The 22869-nt window shown below is 53.0% G+C and overlaps 1 protein-coding gene across 1 annotated transcript in view; it reads left to right on the top strand.

Moving 5' to 3' along the window:
• tmed10 (transmembrane p24 trafficking protein 10) overlaps window positions 1–22869 on the top strand; it is a 52418-nt gene that overhangs the window by 3752 nt on the left and 25797 nt on the right. The window contains exons 2-3 of the mRNA XM_072489465.1: window positions 2451–2571; window positions 10148–10221. Of these exons, the coding sequence (XP_072345566.1) occupies window positions 2451–2571; window positions 10148–10221 (195 nt within the window). The remainder of the gene's footprint in view (window positions 1–2450; window positions 2572–10147; window positions 10222–22869) is intronic.

Raw genomic sequence — 22869 nt, 5'->3', positions numbered from 1 at the left:
GAGAGAGAGAGAGAGAGAGACCCGGGAGAGAGAGAGACCCGGGAGAGAGAGAGAGACCCGGGGGGGGAGGGAGAGACACCCCGGGAAGAGAGAGAGCGAGAGAGAGACCTGGGGGGGGGGGAGAGAGAGACCCGGGGGGGGGGGGGGGAGAGAGAGACCTGGGGAGAGAGAGAGGGACCCGTGGGGGGGGGGGGGAGAGAGACCCGGGGGAGAGAGGAAGAGAGAGACCCGGGGGGAGAGAGGAGGAGAGGGAGACCCGGGGGAGAGAGGAAGAGGGAGACCCGGGGGAGAGAGAGAGACCTGGGTGAGAAAGACCCCGGGGGGGGGGGGGGGGAGAGAGACCCGGGTGGGGGGGGAGGGAGAGACCGGGGGGGGGGGGCGGGAGGGAGAGACCCGGGGGGGGGGGGAGAGAGCGACCCGGGGGGGGGGGGGGGTGAGAGACCCGGGGGGGGGGGGGGGGAGAGAGAGAGAGAGACCCGGGGGCGGGGGGGGGGGGAAGAGAGAGAGAGACACACCTGGGTAAGAGAGAGAGACCCGGCGGGGGGGGGGGGGGGGGAGAGAGAGAGAGAGACCCGGGGGAGAGAGAGAGAGAGAGAGAGACACCCGGGTAAGAGAGAGAGACCCGGCCGGGGGGAGAGAGAGAGGCCTGGGTAAGAAAGAGAGAAAGACCACGGTGGGGGAGGGGGTGGAGACCCGGAGAGGGAGAGACCGGGGTGAGAAAGACCCGGGGGGGTGGGGGGGAGAGAGACCCGGGGGGGGTGGGGGGGGGGAGAGACCCTGGGGGGGGGGGGTGGAGGAGAGAGAGTAGTGAGACCCGCGAGGGGGGGGGAGAGAGAGAGACCCGGGGGGGGGAGAGAGAGAAAGAGACCGGGGGGGGGGGGGGGGAGGGAGAGACCCGGGGGGGGGGGGGAGAGAGAAACCCGGGGGGTGGGGAAGAGAGAGAGAGAGAGACCCTTCGGGGGGGGGAGAGAGAGAGGGAGAGACCCGGGGGGGGAGGGGAGGGGAGAGAGAGAGAGACCCGGGGGGGGAGGGGGGAGGAGAGAGAGAGACCGGGGGGGGGGGGGAGAGAGGGAGACCCGGGGGGGGGGGGGGGGGGGGGAGAGCGCGAGATACCCGGGGTGGGTGGATGGAGAGAGAGAGAGAGACCTGGGGGGGGGGGAAGAGAGAGACCTGGGGGGGGGGGAGAGAGAGAGACCCGTGGGGGGGGGGGGTAAGGGGGGAGGAGGGAGAGAGAGAGACCGGGGGGAGCGAGAGAGACCGCGAGGGGGGGGGGGGAGAGAGAGAGACCCGGGGGGGGGGGGAAGAGAGAGAGAGACCCGGGGGAGAGAGGAAGAGAGAGACCCGGGGGGAGAGAGGAAGAGAGAGACCCGGGGGGAGAGAGGAAGAGGGAGACCCGGGGGGAGAGAGGAAGAGGGAGACCCGGGGGGAGAGAGGAAGAGTGACCCCGGGGGAGAGAGGAAGAGGGAGACCCGGGGGGGAGAGAGGAAGAGGGAGACCCGGGGGGGGGGGGGGGGGGAGAGAGAGAGAGAGAGACCGGGGGGGGGGGGGGGGGAGACCGTGGGTCGGGGGGGGGGAGAGAGGGAGACCGCAGGTCGGGGGGGGGGGGGGAGAGAGAGAGACCGTGGGGGGGGGGGGGAGAGAGAGAGAGACCACGGGGGGGGGGGAGAGATGAGAGACCCGAGGGGGGGGGGAGAGAGACCCGGGGGGGAAGAGGGGAAGAGAGAGACCCGGGGGGGGGGGGGGGAGAGGAGAGACCCGGGGGGGGGGAGAGAGAGACTTGGGGGCGCAAGAGGGACCCGGGGGAGAGAGAGCGAGGGGCCCGGGGGAGAGAGAGCGAGGGGCCCGGGGGAGAGAGAGCGAGGGGCCCGGGGGAGAGAGAGCGAGGGGCCCGGGGGAGAGAGAGCGAGGGGCCCGGGGGAGAGAGAGCGAGGGGCCCGGGGGAGAGAGAGCGAGGGGCCCGGGGGAGAGAGAGCGAGAGGCCCGGGGGAGAGAGAGCGAGGGGCCCGGGGGAGAGAGAGCGAGGGGCCCGGGGGAGAGAGAGCGAGGGGCCCGGGGGAGAGAGAGCGAGGGGCCCGGGGGAGAGAGAGCGAGGGGCCCGGGGGAGAGAGAGCGAGGGGCCCGGGGGAGAGAGAGCGAGGGGCCCGGGGGAGAGAGAGCGAGGGGCCCGGGGGAGAGAGAGCGAGGGGCCCGGGGGAGAGAGAGCGAGGGGCCCGGGGGAGAGAGAGCGAGGGGCCCGGGGGAGAGAGAGCGAGGGGCCCGGGGGAGAGAGAGCGAGGGGCCCGGGGGAGAGAGAGAGCGAGGGGCCCGGGGGAGAGAGAGAACGAGGGGCCCGGGGAAGAGAGAGCGAGGGGCCCGGGGAAGAGCGAGCGAGGGTGGTGAAAGTACCTCTGCGTTCTAGGCAGGGCGGTGAGTGGACAGCGCCGTCTCAATCCCTCTGTCTCTCCCGCCAGGTGACGGATTCCTCGGGCCACATCCTGTACTCCAAGGAGGAGGCCAGCAAGGGCAAATTCGCCTTCACCACTGACGACTATGACATGTTTGAGATCTGCTTCGAGAACCGGCTCCCTGCAGGTGAGGGGGAGCGGTGGCACTGTCCGGGGGGGGGGAGGGGGGGGGGTGGGTCTGTCCGGGGGGGGGGGGTGGCTCTGTCCGGGGGGGGGGGGCACTGTCCGCCGGGCGGTAGAGACGGGTTGCCCCTCAACCTTTAACAAGTCTCTGGATGAGCATTTGGCACGTTGTAACATTCAAGGCCCTGGGCCGAGTGCTGGCAAACGGGATGAGCTAGGTAGGTCAGGTGTCTGTCACGTGCCAGTGCAGACTCGATGGGCCGAAGGGGCCACTTCTGCGCTGTGTGATTCTGTGATGGTGAGTATGTAATTAGCTCAGGGAGTGAAATGAGTTAATCGGCAGCAGAAATCTCGCAGGGACTTGCTGGAGAGAGGCCGCCAATGAACCCTGGGGAGGGGAATATTGTGGCCTCGGTGTCTGGGTAGGGAGGATGTTGTGGGCTGGGGGCGGTGTGGGATATTGTGGGCTGGGGGAGGTGTGGGATATTGTGGGCTGGGGGAGGTGTGGAATATTGTGGGCTGGGGGAGGTGTGGGATATTGTGGGCTGGGGGCCGGTGTGGAATATTGTGGGCTGGGGGCCGGTGTGGGATATTGTGGGCTCGGGGACGGTGTGGGATATTGTGGGCTGGGGGAGGTGTGGGATATTGTGGGCTGGGGGAGGTGTGGAATATTGTGGGCTTGGGGGAGGTGTGGAATATTGTGGGCTGGGGAGGTGTGGGATATTGTGGGCTCGGGGACGGTGTGGATATTGTGGGCTGGAGGGAGCTGGGGGCTGGGGGTCGGTGTGGAATATTGTGGGCTGGGGGCCGGTGTGGGATATTGTGGGCTGGGGGCCGGTGTGGATATTGTGGGCTCGGGGACGGTGTGGATATTGTGGGCTGGGGGACGGTGTGGATATTGTGGGCTGGGGGTCGGTGTGGAATATTGTGGGCTGGGGGCCGGTGTGGGATATTGTGGGCTGGGGGACGGTGTGGATATTGTGGGCTGGGGGAGGTGTGGAATATTGTGGGCTCGGGGACGGTGTGGATATTGTGGGCTGGGGGACGGTGTGGGATATTGTAGGCTGGGGGACGGTGTGGGATATTGTGGCCTCGGGGACGGTGTGGATATTGTGGCCTCGGGGACGGTGTGGATATTGTGGGCTGGAGGGAGGTGTGGATATTGTGGGCTTGGGGGAGGTAGAACATTCCAGCGCAGTACAGGCCCTTCGTCCCTCGATGTTGCGCCGACCTGTGAAACCACTCTAAAGCCCATCTACACTATTCCCTTATCGTCCATATGTCTATCCAATGACCATTTGAATGCCCTTAGTGTTGGCGAGTCCACTACTGTTGCAGGCAGGGCATTCCACGCCCTTACCACTCTCTGAGTAAAGAACCTACCTCTGACATCTATCTTATATCTATCTCCACTCAATTTAAAGCTATGTCCCCTCGTACTAGACATCACCATCCGAGGAAAAAGGCTCTCGCTGTCCACCCTATCCAATCCTCTGATCATCTTGTATGCCTCAATTACGTCACCTCTTAACCTCTCTAACGAAAACAGCCTCCAGTCCCTCAGCTTTCCTCATAAGATCTTCCCTCCATACCAGGCAACATTTTGGTAAATCTCCTCTGCACCCTTTCCAATGCTTCCACATCCTTCCTATAATGCGGCGACCAGAATTGCATGCAATACTCCAAATGCGGCCGTACCTGAGTTTTGTACAGCTGCAACATGACCTCATGGCTCCAATACTCAATCCCTCTACCAATAAAAGCTAACACACCGTACGCCTTCTTAACAACCCTCTCAACCTGGATGGCAACTTTCAGGGATCTATGTACAAGGACACCGAGATCTCTCTGCTCATCCACACTGCCAAGAATCTTACCATTAGCCCAGCACTCTGTCTTCCTGTTATTCCTTCCAGAATGAATCACCTCACACTTTTCTGCATTAAACTCCATTTGCCACCTCCCAGCCCAGAGCTGCAGCTTATCCATGTCCCTCTGTAACTTGTAACATCCTTCCGCACTGTCCACAACTCCACCAACTTTAGTGTCATCTGCAAATTTACTCACCCATCCTTCTACGCCCTCCTCCAGGTCATTTATAAAAATGACAAACAGCAGTGGCCCCAAAACAGATCCTTGTGGTACACCACTAGTAACTGGACTCCAGTCTGAACATTTCCCATCAACCACCACCCTTTGTCTTCTTCCAGCTGACCAATTTCTGATCCAAACTGCTAAATCACCCTGAATCCCATGCCTCCATATTTTCTGCAGTAACCTACCGTGGGGAACCTTATCAAACACTTCACTGAAATCCATATACACCACATCAACTGCTCTACCCTCATCCACCTGTTTGGTCACCTTCTCAAAGAACTCAATAAGGTTTGTGAGGCACGACCTACCCTTCACAAAACCGTGTTGACTATCTCTAATCAAATTATTCCTTTCCAGATAATTATGCATCCTATCTCTTTTAAACCTTTCCAAGATTTTGCCCACAACAGAAGTAAGGCTCACTGGTCTATAATTACCGGGGTAATTACTTCCCTTCTTGAACAAGGGGACAACATTTGCTGTCCTCCAGTCTTCTGGCACTATTCCTGTAGACCAAGATGACTTAAGGATCAAAGCCAAAGGCTCAGCAATCTCCTCCCTAGCTTCCCAGAGAATCCTAAATCCCATCAGGCCCGGGGGACTTGTCTATTTTCACGCTTTCCAGAATTGTTAACACCTCCTCCTTATGAACCTCAAGCCCTTCTAGTCTAGTAGCCTGAATCTCCGTATTCTCCTCGCCAACTTTCTTTTTCCTGTGTGAATACTGATGAAAAATATTCATTTAGCACCTCTCCTATCTCCTCGGACTCCACGCACAACTTCCCACTACTGTCCTTGACTGGCCCTACTCTTACCCTCGTCATTCGTTTATTCCTGACATATCGATAGAAAGCTTTAGGGTTATCCTTGATCCTACCTGCCAAAGACTTCTCATGTCCCCTCCTGTCTCTTCTTAGCTCTCTCTTTAGGTCCTTCCTAGCTAACTTGTAACTCTCGAGCACCCTAACTGAACCTTCATGTCTTATCTTTACATAAGCCTCCTCCTTCCTCTTGATAACTGTTTCGACTGCTTTAGTAAACCACGGTTCCCTTGCTCGACCACTTCCTCCCTGCCTGACAGGTACACTTATCAAGGACACGCAGTAGCCGTTCCTTGAACAAGCTCCGCATTTCCATTGTGCCCATCCCCTGCAGTTGTCCTCTCTAGCCGATGCATCCTAAGTCTTGCCTCATCGCATCACAATTGCCTTTCCATCACTAAAGTAAACTTAATCGAATTGTGGTCACTATCACCAAAGTGCTCACCTACCTCCAAATCTAACACCTGTCCTGGTTCATTACCCAATACCAAATCCAATATGGCCTCGCCTCTCGTTGGCCTATCTACATACTGTGTCAGGAAACCCTCCTGCACACATTGGACAAAAAGGGATCCATCTAAAGTACTCGAACGTTTCCAGTCAATATTTGGAAGAAAGTCTCCCAAAACAACTACCCTGTTGCTTTCGCTCCCATCCAGAATCATCTTTGCAATCCTTTCCTCTACATCTCTGGAACTTTTCGGAGGCCTATAGAAAACCCCTAACAGGGTGACCTCTCCTTTCCTGGTTTCTAACCTCAGCCCATACTACCTCAGTAGACGAGTCCTCATCAAACGTCCTTTCTGCCACCGTAATACTGTCCTTGACTAACAATGCCACCCCTCCCCCTCTTTTACCACCTTCCCTGAGCTTACTGAAATATCTAAACCCCGGCACCTGCAACAACCATTCCTGTCTCTGCTCTATCCATGTCTCCGAAATGGCCACAACATCGAAGTCCCAGGTACCAACCCCCAAGGGGGCTGTTTAGCACAGGACTAAATCGCTGGCTTTGAAGGCAGGCCAGCAGCACGGTTCGATTCCCGTAACTTCCTCCCCGAACAGGCGCCGGAATGTGGCGACTAGGGGCTTTTCACAGTAACTTCATTTGAAGCCTACTTGTGACAATAAGCGATTTTCATTTCATGCCGCAAGTTCACCCACCTTATTCCGGATGCTCCTGGCATTGAAGAAGACACACTTTAAACCACCTCCTTGCCTGCCGGTACACTCCTGGAACTTTGAAACCTTACTCATGACCTCACTACTCTCAACCTCCTGTATACGGGAGCTACAATTCAGGTTCCCAAGCCCCTGCTGAACTAGTTTTAAACCCTCCCGAAGAGCATTAGCAAATTTCCCCCCCAGGATTTTGGTACCCCGCTGGTCCAGGTGTAGACCATCCCGTTTGTAGAGGTCCCACCGACCCCAGAATGAGCCCCAATTATCCAGAAATCTGAAACCCTCCCTCCTGCACCATCCCTGTAGCCACGTGTTCAACTCCTCTCTCTCCCTATTCCTCTTCTCGCTATCACGTGGCACGGTTAACAACTCAGAGATAATAACTCTGTCCTAGATCAAAATTCCTGCCTTACATTCCTATCCCTTCTCCTACCTATGTTGTTGGTACCTATGTGGACCACAGCTTGGGATCCTTAAGGATCCCGAAAACACGATCCGAGACATCACGCACCCTGTCACCTGGGAGGCAACACACCAACCGCGAGTCTCCCTCGTTCCCACAGAATCTGCTATCTATCCCCCTAACTATGGAGTCTCCAATGACTAATGCTCTACTCCTCTCTCTCCCCCCTTCCCTTCTGAGCAACAGGGACAGACTCTGTGCCAGAGACCTGTACCCCATGGCTTACCCCTGGTAAGTCGTCCCCCCCCCCCCCCAACAGTATCCATAGCGGTCTACTTGCTACTAAGGGGAACGACCACAGGGGATCCCTGTACTGACTGCTTCCTCCCAGCCCCTCTCACAGTCACCCATCTATCTTTATTCTTCGGAGTAACTACATCCCTGATGCTTCTATCTATGACCACCTCTGCCTCCCGAATGATCCAAAGTTGCTCCAGCTCCCTAACGTGGTTTCTGAGGAGCTGGAGATGGGTGCACTTCCCACAGATGAAATCAGCAGGGACACTGACCTGCTCCCTCACCTCAAACATTCTGCAGGAGGAACATTGCATTGCCTTCCCTGCCATCCCCTCTAGATAGAAAAAGAAAGAAAGAGCTTACCTGTTATTCACTCCTCTTCTCAGCAAACACTCACTCAGCAACCTCTGCGCCCCGCACGATATCACCTGAGGGAATGCAAAAGAAAAACTACTTACCAGTCACCAGCCGATCCCTTACCTGCAGGCTGTGATGTCACGGTTCAACTTCTTTCTACTTCTACCTGCCCTTGAGCCTTCCTCTTGATCTTTACAGCGGTTGGTTTTTTTTTGGTTAGAGGAGGAGGTAGGGAGGGAAACACTGAAGAAGTGTTTCGGGTTTAAGTGTCACTTGACAACAGCTCCTTCACAAATCACCTTCAAGTTTGGGTGAACACACGGACATATGCAAATATCCCCCACAACAGTCAATCAGCAGCTCCGCTCTGCTGGGTGCTTGTCTTCACTTGAACAGCTAGGGACTCTTGCTCAGGTACTCCTTCAAGTTAGGGTCAGCACACGGACGTATGCAAATTTCCCCCGCAACAGCCAATCAGCAGCTCCGCTCTACTGCCCATTGCTGGGTGTGGGATATTGTGGGCTTGGACAAGGTGTGGGATATTCTGGGCTCGGGGGCATTTGGGGGATATTGTGGGCTGGGGGAGGTGTGGATATTGTGGGCTGGGGGGACGGTGGGGAATATTGTGGGCTCGAGGACGGTGTGGATATTGTGGGCTCGGGGGGACGGTGTGGATATTGTGGGCTCGGGGGGACGGTGTGGATATTGTGGGCTGGGGGGACGGTGTGGATATTGTGGGCTGGGGGGACGGTGTGGATATTGTGGGCTGGGGGGGACGGTGTGGATATTGTGGGCTGGGGGGGACGGTGTGGATATTGTGGGCTGGGGGGACGGTGTGGCATATTGTGGCCTCGGGGATGGTGTGGGATATTGTGCGCTCGGGGACGGTGTGGGATATTGTGGCCTCGGGGATGCTGTGGGATATTGTGGGCTGGGGGAGGTGTGGATATTGTGGGCTCGAGGACGGTGTGGGATATTGTGGGCTCGGGGACGGTGTGGGATATTGTGGGCTCGAGGACGGTGTGGGATATTGTGGGCTGGGGGGAGGTGTGGATATTGTGGGCTCGAGGACGGTGTGGGATATTGTGCGCTCGGGGACGGTGTGGGATATTGTGGGCTGGGGGAGGTGTGGATATTGTGGGCTGGGGGGACGGTGTGGCATATTGTGGCCTCGGGGATGGTGTGGAATATTGTGCGCTCGGGGACGGTGTGGGATATTGTGCGCTCGGGGACGGTGTGGATATTGTGGGCTGGGGGGACGGTGTGGCATATTGTGGCCTCGGGGATGGTGTGGGATATTGTGCGCTCGGGGACGGTGTGGGATATTGTGGCCTCGGGGATGCTGTGGGATATTGTGGGCTGGGGGAGGTGTGGATATTGTGGGCTCGAGGACGGTGTGGGATATTGTGGGCTCGGGGACGGTGTGGGATATTGTGGGCTCGAGGACGGTGTGGGATATTGTGGGCTGGGGGAGGTGTGGATATTGTGGGCTGGGGGGGAGGTGTGGGATATTGTGGGCTCGAGGACGGTGTGGGATATTGTGCGCTCGGGGACGGTGTGGGATATTGTGGGCTGGGGGAGGTGTGGATATTGTGGGCTCGAGGACGGTGTGGGATATTGTGGGCTCGAGGACGGTGTGGGATATTGTGGGCTGGGGGAGGTGTGGATATTGTGGGCTCGAGGACGGTGTGGGATATTGTGCGCTCGGGGACGGTGTGGGATATTGTGGGCTGGGGGAGGTGTGGATATTGTGGGCTCGAGGACGGTGTGGGATATTGTGCGCTCGGGGACGGTGTGGGATATTGTGGGCTCGAGGACGGTGTGGGATATTGTGGGCTGGGGGAGGTGTGGATATTGTGGGCTCGGGGACGGTGTGGGATATTGTGCGCTCGGGGACGGTGTGGGATATTGTGGGCTGGGGGAGGTGTGGATATTGTGGGCTCGAGGACGGTGTGGGATATTGTGCGCTCGGGGACGGCGTGGGATATTGTGGCCTCGGGGATGCTGTGGGATATTGTGGGCTGGGGGAGGTGTGGATATTGTGGGCTCGAGGACGGTGTGGGATATTGTGGGCTGGGGGGAGGTGTGGGATATTGTGGGCTCGAGGACGGTGTGGGATATTGTGGGCTCGAGGACGGTGTGGGATATTGTGGGCTGGGGGGAGGTGTGGGATATTGTGGGCTTGGGGATGTTGGGGGGGGTATTGCGGGCTCGAGGACGTTGGGGGGGGGGATAATGTGGGCTTGGGGGTGTTTTGGGGGATATTCTGGGCTCGGGGACGTTTGGGGGATATTCTGGGCTCGGGGACGTTGGGATATTGTGGATTGAGTGTCACAGATGGGGTAGATTGTGAGCTTGGGGTGGTGATTCCAGCTCTGAATCGGGGAGGGAGCTCTCAACACCATGTCGTTATTTGCTCTCAGGCCATTTCAGAGTTCCCGATCAGCTGATTGTCCTCAACACGAAACATGGAGTCGAAGCCAAGAACTATGAAGATGTGAGTTCCAATTTTGCATATTCCTAATTTATGTACTTTATTTTCGTGCACGGAATGATCTGTGGAGCTGCTTGCAGAAGAACACTTTTCACTGTAGCTCGGTACACGTGACAATAAACAAAAAATCCTTGACCACTGAATTTGCAACCAAAAAATGGAACAATTCGAACTCCGTCTCTGCCCATGATCATACTGAAAGCAAGCAGTGACCCACTCTACCCTGTGACCAGCAATCCAAACATGCAGTGACCCACTCTACCCTGTGTCTAACATTCCAAACATGCAGTGACCCACTCTACCCTGTGTCTAACAATCCAAACATGCAGTGACCCACTCTACCCTGTGTCCAACAATCCAAACATGCAGTGACCCACTCTACCCTGTGTCTAACATTCCAAACATGCAGTGACCCACTCTACCCTGTGTCTAACAATCCAAACATGCAGTGACCCACTCTACCCTGTGTCTAACAATCCAAACATGCAGTGACCCACTCTACCCTGTGTCTAACAATCCAAACATGCAGTGACCCACTCTACCCTGTGTCTAACAATCCAAACATGCAGTGACCCACTCTACCCTGTGTCTAACATTCCAAACATGCAGTGACCCACTCTACCCTGTGTCTAACAATCCAAACATGCAGTGACCCACTCTACCCTGTGTCCAACAATCCAAACATGCAGTGACCCACTCTACCCTGTGTTCAACAATCCAAACATGCCGTGACCCACTCTACCCTGTGTCTAACATTCCAAACATGCAGTGACCCACTCTACCCTGTGTCCAACAATCCAAACATGCAGTGACCCACTTTACCCTGTGTCTAACAATCCAAACATGCAGTGACCCACTCTACCCTGTGTCCAACAATCCAAACATGCAGTGACCCACTCTACCCTGTGTCTAACAATCCAAACATGCAGTGACCCACTCTACCCTGTGACTAACAATCCAAACATGCAGTGACCCACTGTACCCTGTGTCCAACAATCCAAACATGCAGTGACCCACTCTACCCTGTGTCTAACAATCCAAACATGCAGTGACCCACTTTACCCTGTGTCCAACAATCCAAACATGCAGTGACCCACTCTACCCTGTGTCTAACAATCCAAACATGCAGTGACCCACTGTACCCTGTGTCTAACATTCCAAACATGCAGTGACCCACTCTACCCTGTGTCCAACAATCCAAACATGCAGTGACCCACTCTACCCTGTGTCTAACAATCCAAACATGCAGTGACCCACTGTACCCTGTGTCTAACAATCCAAACATGCAGTGACCCACTCTACCCTGTGTCCAACAATCCAAACATGCAGTGACCCACTGTACCCTGTGTCCAACAATCCAAACATGCAGTGACCCACTCTACCCTGTGTCTAACAATCCAAACATGCAGTGACCCACACTACCCTGTGTCCAACAATCCAAACATGCAGTGACCCACTCTACCCTGTGTCTAACAATCCAAACATGCAGTGACCCACTCTACCCTGTGTCCAACAATCCAAACATGCAGTGACCCACTCTACCCTGTGTCCAACATTCCAAACATGCAGTGACCCACTCTACCCTGTGTCTAACATTCCAAACATGCAGTGACCCACTCTACCCTGTGTCCAACAATCCAAACATGCAGTGACCCACTCTACCCTGTGTCTAACAATCCAAACATGCAGTGGCCCACTCTACCCTGTGTCTAACAATCCAAACATGCAGTGACCCACTTTCCCTGTGTCTAACAATCCAAACATGCAGTGACCCACTCTACCCTGTGTCCAACAATCCAAACATGCAGTGACCCACTCTACCCTGTGTCTAACAATCCAAACATGCAGTGACCCACTCTCCCCTGTGTCTAACATTCCAAACATGCAGTGACCCACTCTACCCTGTGTCCAACAATCCAAACATGCAGTGACCCACTCTACCCTGTGTCCAACATTCCAAACATGCAGTGACCCACTCTACCCTGTGTCTAACATTCCAAACATGCAGTGACCCACTCTACCCTGTGTCCAACAATCCAAACATGCAGTGACCCACTCTACCCTGTGTCTAACAATCCAAACATGCAGTGACCCACTCTACCCTGTGTCTAACAATCCAAACATGCAGTGACCCACTCTACCCTGTGTCTAACAATCCAAACATGCAGTGACCCACTCTCCCCTGTGTCTAACAATCCAAACATGCAGTGACCCACTCTACCCTGTGTCCAACAATCCAAACATGCAGTGACCCACTCTACCCTGTGTCTAACAATCCAAACATGCAGTGACCCACTCTACCCTGTGTCCAACAATCCAAACATGCAGTGACCCACTCTACCCTGTGTCCAACAATCCAAACATGCAGTGACCCACTCTACCCTGTGTCCAACAATCCAAACATGCAGTGACCCACTCTACCCTGTGTCCAACAATCCAAACATGCAGTGACCCACTCTACCCTGTGTCTAACAATCCAAACATGCAGTGACCCACTCTACCCTGTGTCCAACAATCCAAACATGCAGTGACCCACTCTACCCTGTGTCTAACAATCTAAACATGCAGTGACCCACTCTACCCTGTGACTAACAATCCAAACATGCAGTGACCCACTTTACCCTGTGACTAACAATCCAAACATGCAGTGACCCACTCTACCCTGTGTCTAACAATCCAAACATGCAGTGACCCACTCTACCCTGTGACTAACAATCCAAACATGCAGTGACCCACTTTACCCTGTGTCTAACAATCCAAACATGCAGTGACCCACTCTACCCTGTGTCTAACAATCCAAACATGCAGTGACCCACTTTACCCTGTGTCTAACAATCCAAACATGCAGTGACCCACTTTACCCTGTGACTAACAATCCAAACATGCAGTGACCCACTCTACCCTGTGTCTAACAATCCAAACATGCAGTGACCCACTCTACCCTGTGTCTAACAATCCAAACATGCAGTGACCCACTCTACCCTGTGCCCAGCAATCCAAACATGCAGTGACCCACTCTACCCTGTGTTCAACAATCCAAACATGCAGTGACCCACTCTACCCTGTGTCCAACACTCCAAACATGCAGTGACCCACTCTACCCTGTGTTCAACAATCCAAACATGCAGTGACCCACTCTACCCTGTGTCCAACAATCCAAACATGCCGTGACCCACTGTACCCTGTGTCTCACAATCCAAACATGCAGTGACCCACTCTACCCTGTGTCCAACAATCCAAACATGCAGTGACCCACTCTACCCTGTGTCTAACAATCCAAACATGCAGTGACCCACTCTACCCTGTGTCTAACAATCCAAACATGCAGTGACCCACTCTACCCTGTGTCTAACAATCCAAACATGCAGTGACCCACTTTACCCTGTGTCTAACATTCCAAACATGCAGTGACCCACTCTACCCTGTGTCCAACAATCCAAACATGCAGTGACCCACTCTACCCTGTGCCCAGCAATCCAAACATGCAGTGACCCACTCTACCCTGTGTCCAACAATCCAAACATGCCGTGACCCACTGTACCCTGTGTCTAACAATCCAAACATGCAGTGACCCACTCTACCCTGTGTCCAACAATCCAAACATGCAGTGACCCACTCTACCCTGTGTCTAACAATCCAAACATGCAGTGACCCACTCTACCCTGTGTCTAACAATCCAAACATGCAGTGACCCACTCTACCCTGTGTCTAACAATCCAAACATGCAGTGACCCACTTTACCCTGTGTCTAACATTCCAAACATGCAGTGACCCACTCTACCCTGTGTCCAACAATCCAAACATGCAGTGACCCACTCTACCCTGTGCCCAGCAATCCAAACATGCAGTGACCCACTCTACCCTGTGTCTAACAATCCAAACATGCAGTGACCCACTCTACCCTGTGCCCAGCAATCCAAACATGCAGTGACCCACTCTACCCTGTGCCCAGCAATCCAAACATGCAGTGACCCACTCTACCCTGTGTCTAACAATCCAAACATGCAGTGACCCACTCTACCCTGTGTCTAACAATCCAAACATGCAGTGACCCACTCTACCCTGTGTTCAACAATCCAAACATGCAGTGACCCACTCTACCCTGTGTCTAACATTCCAAACATGCAGTGACCCACTCTACCCTGTGCCCAGCAATCCAAACATGCAGTGACCCACTCTACCCTGTGCCCAGCAATCCAAACATGCAGTGACCCACTCTACCCTGTGCCCAGCAATCCAAACATGCAGTGACCCACTCTACCCTGTGTTCAACAATCCAAACATGCAGTGACCCACTCTACCCTGTGTTCAACAATCCAAACATGCAGTGACCCACTCTACCCTGTGTCCAACAATCCAAACATGCAGTGACCCACTCTACCCTGTGTCTAACAATCCAAACATGCAGTGACCCACTTTACCCTGTGTCTAACATTCCAAACATGCAGTGACCCACTCTACCCTGTGTCTAACAATCCAAACATGCAGTGACCCACTCTACCCTGTGTCCAACACTCCAAACATGCAGTGACCCACTTTACCCTGTGTCTAACATTCCAAACATGCAGTGACCCACTCTACCCTGTGTCTAACATTCCAAACATGCAGTGACCCACTCTACCCTGTGTCCAACACTCCAAACATGCAGTGACCCACTTTACCCTGTGTCTAACATTCCAAACATGCCGTGACCCACTCTACCCTGTGTCTAACATTCCAAACATGCAGTGACCCACTCTACCCTGTGTCTAACAATCCAAACATGCAGTGACCCACTCTACCCTGTGCCCAGCAATCCAAACATGCAGTGACCCACTCTACCCTGTGCCCAGCAATCCAAACATGCAGTGACCCACTCTACCCTGTGTCTAACAATCCAAACATGCAGTGACCCACTCTACCCTGTGTCCAACAATCCAAACATGCAGTGACCCACTCTACCCTGTGTCTAACATTCCAAACATGCAGTGACCCACTCTACCCTGTGTCTAACAATCCAAACATGCAGTGACCCACTCTACCCTGTGTCTAACATTCCAAACATGCCGTGACCCACTCTACCCTGTGTCTAACAATCCAAACATGCAGTGACCCACTCTACCCTGTGTCCAACAATCCAAACATGCAGTGACCCACTGTACCCTGTGTCCAACAATCCAAACATGCAGTGACCCACTCTACCCTGTGTCTAACATTCCAAACATGCAGTGACCCACTCTACCCTGTGTCCAACAATCCAAACATGCAGTGACCCACTCTACCCTGTGTTCAACAATCCAAACATGCAGTGACCCACTCTACCCTGTGTCTAACAATCCAAACATGCAGTGACCCACTCTACCCTGTGTCCAACAATCCAAACATGCAGTGACCCACTCTACCCTGTGTCTAACATTCCAAACATGCAGTGACCCACTCTACCCTGTGCCCAGCAATCCAAACATGCAGTGACCCACTCTACCCTGTGTCCAACAATCCAAACATGCAGTGACCCACTCTACCCTGTGTCTAACATTCCAAACATGCAGTGACCCACTCTACCCTGTGCCCAGCAATCCAAACATGCAGTGACCCACTCTACCCTGTGTCCAACAATCCAAACATGCCGTGACCCACTCTACCCTGTGTCCAACAATCCAAACATGCAGTGACCCACTCTACCCTGTGTCTAACAATCCAAACATGCAGTGACCCACTCTACCCTGTGCCCAGCAATCCAAACATGCAGTGACCCACTCTACCCTGTGTCCAACAATCCAAACATGCAGTGACCCACTCTACCCTGTGTCCAACACTTCAAACATGCAGTGACCCACTCTACCCTGTGTCCAACAATCCAAACATGCAGTGACCCACTCTACCCTGTGTCCAACACTTCAAACATGCAGTGACCCACTCTACCCTGTGTCTAACATTCCAAACATGCAGTGACCCACTCTACCCTGTGTTCAACAATCCAAACATGCAGTGACCCACTCTACCCTGTGTCCAACACTTCAAACATGCAGTGACCCACTCTACCCTGTGTCCAACACTTCAAACATGCAGTGACCCACTCTACCCTGTATTTAACAATCCAAACATGCAGTGATCCACTCTACCCTGTGTTCAACAATCCAAACATGCAGTGACCCACTCTCCCCTGTGTCCAACAATCCAAACATGCAGTGACCCACTCTACCCTGTGTTCAACAATCCAAACATGCAGTGACCCACTCTCCCCTGTGTCCAACAATCCAAACATGCAGTGACCCACTCTACCCTGTGTCTAACAATCCAAACATGCAGTGACCCACTCTACCCTGTGTCCAACAATCCAACCATGCAGTGACCCACTCTACCCTGTGTCCAACAATCCAAACATGCAGTGACCCACTCTACCCTGTGTCCAACAATCCAAACATGCAGTGACCCACTCTACCCTGTGTCTAACAATCCAAACATGCCGTGACCCACTCTACCCTGTGTCTAACAATCCAAACATGCAGTGACGCACTCTACCCTGTGTTCAACAATCCAAACATGCAGTGACCCACTCTACCCTGTGTCTAACATTCCAAACATGCAGTGACCCACTCTACCCTGTGTCTAACAATCCAAACATGCAGTGACCCACTTTACCCTGTGTCTAACAATCCAAACATGCAGTGACCCACTCTACCCTGTGTCCAACAATCCAAACATGCAGTGACCCACTCTACCCTGTGTTCAACAATCCAAACATGCAGTGACCCACTCTACCCTGTGTCTAACAATCCAAACATGCAGTGACCCACTCTACCCTGTGTTCAACAATCCAAACATGCAGTGACCCACTCTACCCTGTGTCCAACAATCCAAACATGCAGTGACCCACTCTACCCTGTGCCCAGCAATCCAAACATGCAGTGACCCACTCTACCCTGTGTCCAACAATCCAAACATGCCGTGACCCACTGTACCCTGTGTCTAACAATCCAAACATGCAGTGACCCACTCTACCCTGTGTCCAACAATCCAAACATGCAGTGACCCACTCTACCCTGTGTCTAACAATCCAAACATGCAGTGACCCACTCTACCCTGTGTCTAACAATCCAAACATGCAGTGACCCACTCTACCCTGTGTCTAACAATCCAAACATGCAGTGACCCACTTTACCCTGTGTCTAACATTCCAAACATGCAGTGACCCACTCTACCCTGTGTCCAACAATCCAAACATGCAGTGACCCACTCTACCCTGTGCCCAGCAATCCAAACATGCAGTGACCCACTCTACCCTGTGTCTAACAATCCAAACATGCAGTGACCCACTCTACCCTGTGCCCAGCAATCCAAACATGCAGTGACCCACTCTACCCTGTGCCCAGCAATCCAAACATGCAGTGACCCACTCTACCCTGTGTCTAACAATCCAAACATGCAGTGACCCACTCTACCCTGTGTCTAACAATCCAAACATGCAGTGACCCACTCTACCCTGTGTTCAACAATCCAAACATGCAGTGACCCACTCTACCCTGTGTCTAACATTCCAAACATGCAGTGACCCACTCTACCCTGTGCCCAGCAATCCAAACATGCAGTGACCCACTCTACCCTGTGCCCAGCAATCCAAACATGCAGTGACCCACTCTACCCTGTGCCCAGCAATCCAAACATGCAGTGACCCACTCTACCCTGTGTTCAACAATCCAAACATGCAGTGACCCACTCTACCCTGTGTTCAACAATCCAAACATGCAGTGACCCACTCTACCCTGTGTCCAACAATCCAAACATGCAGTGACCCACTCTACCCTGTGTCTAACAATCCAAACATGCAGTGACCCACTTTACCCTGTGTCTAACATTCCAAACATGCAGTGACCCACTCTACCCTGTGTCTAACAATCCAAACATGCAGTGACCCACTCTACCCTGTGTCCAACACTCCAAACATGCAGTGACCCACTTTACCCTGTGTCTAACATTCCAAACATGCAGTGACCCACTCTACCCTGTGTCTAACATTCCAAACATGCAGTGACCCACTCTACCCTGTGTCCAACACTCCAAACATGCAGTGACCCACTTTACCCTGTGTCTAACATTCCAAACATGCCGTGACCCACTCTACCCTGTGTCTAACATTCCAAACATGCAGTGACCCACTCTACCCTGTGTCTAACAATCCAAACATGCAGTGACCCACTCTACCCTGTGCCCAGCAATCCAAACATGCAGTGACCCACTCTACCCTGTGCCCAGCAATCCAAACATGCAGTGACCCACTCTACCCTGTGTCTAACAATCCAAACATGCAGTGACCCACTCTACCCTGTGTCCAACAATCCAAACATGCAGTGACCCACTCTACCCTGTGTCTAACATTCCAAACATGCAGTGACCCACTCTACCCTGTGTCTAACAATCCAAACATGCAGTGACCCACTCTACCCTGTGTCTAACATTCCAAACATGCCGTGACCCACTCTACCCTGTGTCTAACAATCCAAACATGCAGTGACCCACTCTACCCTGTGTCCAACAATCCAAACATGCAGTGACCCACTGTACCCTGTGTCCAACAATCCAAACATGCAGTGACCCACTCTACCCTGTGTCTAACATTCCAAACATGCAGTGACCCACTCTACCCTGTGTCCAACAATCCAAACATGCAGTGACCCACTCTACCCTGTGTTCAACAATCCAAACATGCAGTGACCCACTCTACCCTGTGTCTAACAATCCAAACATGCAGTGACCCACTCTACCCTGTGTCCAACAATCCAAACATGCAGTGACCCACTCTACCCTGTGTCTAACATTCCAAACATGCAGTGACCCACTCTACCCTGTGCCCAGCAATCCAAACATGCAGTGACCCACTCTACCCTGTGTCCAACAATCCAAACATGCAGTGACCCACTCTACCCTGTGTCTAACATTCCAAACATGCAGTGACCCACTCTACCCTGTGCCCAGCAATCCAAACATGCAGTGACCCACTCTACCCTGTGTCCAACAATCCAAACATGCCGTGACCCACTCTACCCTGTGTCCAACAATCCAAACATGCAGTGACCCACTCTACCCTGTGTCTAACAATCCAAACATGCAGTGACCCACTCTACCCTGTGCCCAGCAATCCAAACATGCAGTGACCCACTCTACCCTGTGTCCAACAATCCAAACATGCAGTGACCCACTCTACCCTGTGTCCAACACTTCAAACATGCAGTGACCCACTCTACCCTGTGTCCAACAATCCAAACATGCAGTGACCCACTCTACCCTGTGTCCAACACTTCAAACATGCAGTGACCCACTCTACCCTGTGTCTAACATTCCAAACATGCAGTGACCCACTCTACCCTGTGTTCAACAATCCAAACATGCAGTGACCCACTCTACCCTGTGTCCAACACTTCAAACATGCAGTGACCCACTCTACCCTGTGTCCAACACTTCAAACATGCAGTGACCCACTCTACCCTGTATTTAACAATCCAAACATGCAGTGATCCACTCTACCCTGTGTTCAACAATCCAAACATGCAGTGACCCACTCTCCCCTGTGTCCAACAATCCAAACATGCAGTGACCCACTCTACCCTGTGTTCAACAATCCAAACATGCAGTGACCCACTCTCCCCTGTGTCCAACAATCCAAACATGCAGTGACCCACTCTACCCTGTGTCTAACAATCCAAACATGCAGTGACCCACTCTACCCTGTGTCCAACAATCCAACCATGCAGTGACCCACTCTACCCTGTGTCCAACAATCCAAACATGCAGTGACCCACTCTACCCTGTGTCCAACAATCCAAACATGCAGTGACCCACTCTACCCTGTGTCTAACAATCCAAACATGCCGTGACCCACTCTACCCTGTGTCTAACAATCCAAACATGCAGTGACGCACTCTACCCTGTGTTCAACAATCCAAACATGCAGTGACCCACTCTACCCTGTGTCTAACATTCCAAACATGCAGTGACCCACTCTACCCTGTGTCTAACAATCCAAACATGCAGTGACCCACTTTACCCTGTGTCTAACAATCCAAACATGCAGTGACCCACTCTACCCTGTGTCCAACAATCCAAACATGCAGTGACCCACTCTACCCTGTGTTCAACAATCCAAACATGCAGTGACCCACTCTACCCTGTGTCTAACAATCCAAACATGCAGTGACCCACTCTACCCTGTGTTCAACAATCCAAACATGCAGTGACCCACTCTACCCTGTGTCCAACAATCCAAACATGCCGTGACCCACTCTACCCTGTTGTCTAACATTCCAAACATGCAGTGACCCACTCTACCCTGTGTCCAGCAATCCAAACATGCCGTGACCCACTCTACCCTGTTGTCTAACATTCCAAACATGCAGTGACCCACTCTACCCTGTGTCTACCAATCCAAACATGCAGTGACCCACTCTACCCTGTTGTCTAACATTCCAAACATGCAGTGACCCACTCTACCCTGTGTCTAACATTCCAAACATGCAGTGACCCACTCTACCCTGTGTCTAACAATCCAAACATGCAGTGACCCACTCTACCCTGTGTCTAACAATCCAAACATGCAGTGACCCACTCTACCCTGTGTCTAACATTCCAAACATGCCGTGACCCACACTACCCTGTGTCTAACATTCCAAACATGCAGTGACCCACTCTACCCTGTGTCCAGCAATCCAAACATGCAGTGACCCACTGTACCCTGTGTCTAACAATCCAAACATGCAGTGACCCACTGTACCCTGTGTCTAACATTCCAAACATGCAGTGACCCACTGTACCCTGTGTCTAACAATCCAAACATGCAGTGACCCACTCTACCCTGTGTCTAACATTCCAAACATGCAGTGACCCACTGTACCCTGTGTCTAACAATCCAAACATGCAGTGACCCACTGTACCCTGTGTCTAACAATCCAAACATGCAGTGACCCACTCTACCCTGTGTCTTAACAATCCAAACATGCAGTGACCCACTCTACCCTGTGTCTAACATTCCAAACATGCAGTGACCCACTCTACCCTGTGTCCAACAATCCAAACATGCCGTGACCCACTCCACCCTGTGTCCAACAATCCAAACATGCCGTGACCCACTCTACCCTGTGTCTAACAATCCAAACATGCCGTGACTCACTCTACCCTGTGTTCAACAATCCAAACATGCAGTGACCCACTCTACCCTGTGTCCAACAATCCAAACATGCAGTGACCCACTCTACCCTGTGTCCAACACTCCAAACATGCAGTGACCCACTCTACCCTGTGTCTAACATTCCAAACATGCAGTGACCCACTCTACCCTGTGACTAACATTCCAAACATGCAGTGACCCACTCTACCCTGTGTCTAACAATCCAAACATGCAGTGACCCACTCTACCCTGTGACTAACATTCCAAACATGCAGTGACCCACTCTACCCTGTGACTAACATTCCAAACATGCAGTGACCCACTCTACCCTGTGACTAACATTCCAAACATGCAGTGACCCACTCTACCCTGTGTCTAACAATCCAAACATGCAGTGACCCACTCTACCCTGTGACTAACATTCCAAACATGCAGTGACCCACTCTACCCTGTGTCTAACATTCCAAACATGCAGTGACCCACTCTACCCTGTGTCTAACAATCCAAACATGCAGTGACCCACTCTACCCTGTGTCTAACAATCCAAACATGCAGTGACCCACTCTCCCCTGTGTCTAACATTCCAAACATGCCGTGACCCACACTACCCTGTGTCTAACATTCCAAACATGCAGTGACCCACTCTACCCTGTGTCCAGCAATCCAAACATGCAGTGACCCACTGTACCCTGTGTCTAACAATCCAAACATGCAGTGACCCACTGTACCCTGTGTCTAACATTCCAAACATGCAGTGACCCACTGTACCCTGTGTCTAACAATCCAAACATGCAGTGACCCACTCTACCCTGTGTCTAACATTCCAAACATGCAGTGACCCACTGTACCCTGTGTCTAACAATCCAAACATGCAGTGACCCACTGTACCCTGTGTCTAACAATCCAAACATGCAGTGACCCACTCTACCCTGTGTCTAACAATCCAAACATGCAGTGACCCACTCTACCCTGTGTCTAACATTCCAAACATGCAGTGACCCACTCTACCCTGTGTCCAACAATCCAAACATGCCGTGACCCACTCCACCCTGTGTCCAACAATCCAAACATGCCGTGACCCACTCTACCCTGTGTCTAACAATCCAAACATGCCGTGACTCACTCTACCCTGTGTTCAACAATCCAAACATGCAGTGACCCACTCTACCCTGTGTCCAACAATCCAAACATGCAGTGACCCACTCTACCCTGTGTCCAACACTCCAAACATGCAGTGACCCACTCTACCCTGTGACTAACATTCCAAACATGCAGTGACCCACTGTACCCTGTGTCTAACAATCCAAACATGCAGTGACCCACTGTACCCTGTGTCTAACAATCCAAACATGCCGTGACCCACTCCACCCTGTGTCCAACAATCCAAACATGCAGTGACCCACTCTACCCTCTGTCCAACAATCCAAACATGCAGTGACCCACTCTACCCTGTGTCTAACAATCCAAACATGCAGTGACCCACTCTACCCTGTGTCTAACAATCCAAACATGCA

This window comes from Scyliorhinus torazame, chromosome 24 (genome assembly GCF_047496885.1).
Source record: "Scyliorhinus torazame isolate Kashiwa2021f chromosome 24, sScyTor2.1, whole genome shotgun sequence".
NCBI classification, from domain to species: Eukaryota; Metazoa; Chordata; class Chondrichthyes; order Carcharhiniformes; family Scyliorhinidae; genus Scyliorhinus; species Scyliorhinus torazame.
This window is presented reverse-complemented; position numbering and strand designations above follow the sequence as displayed.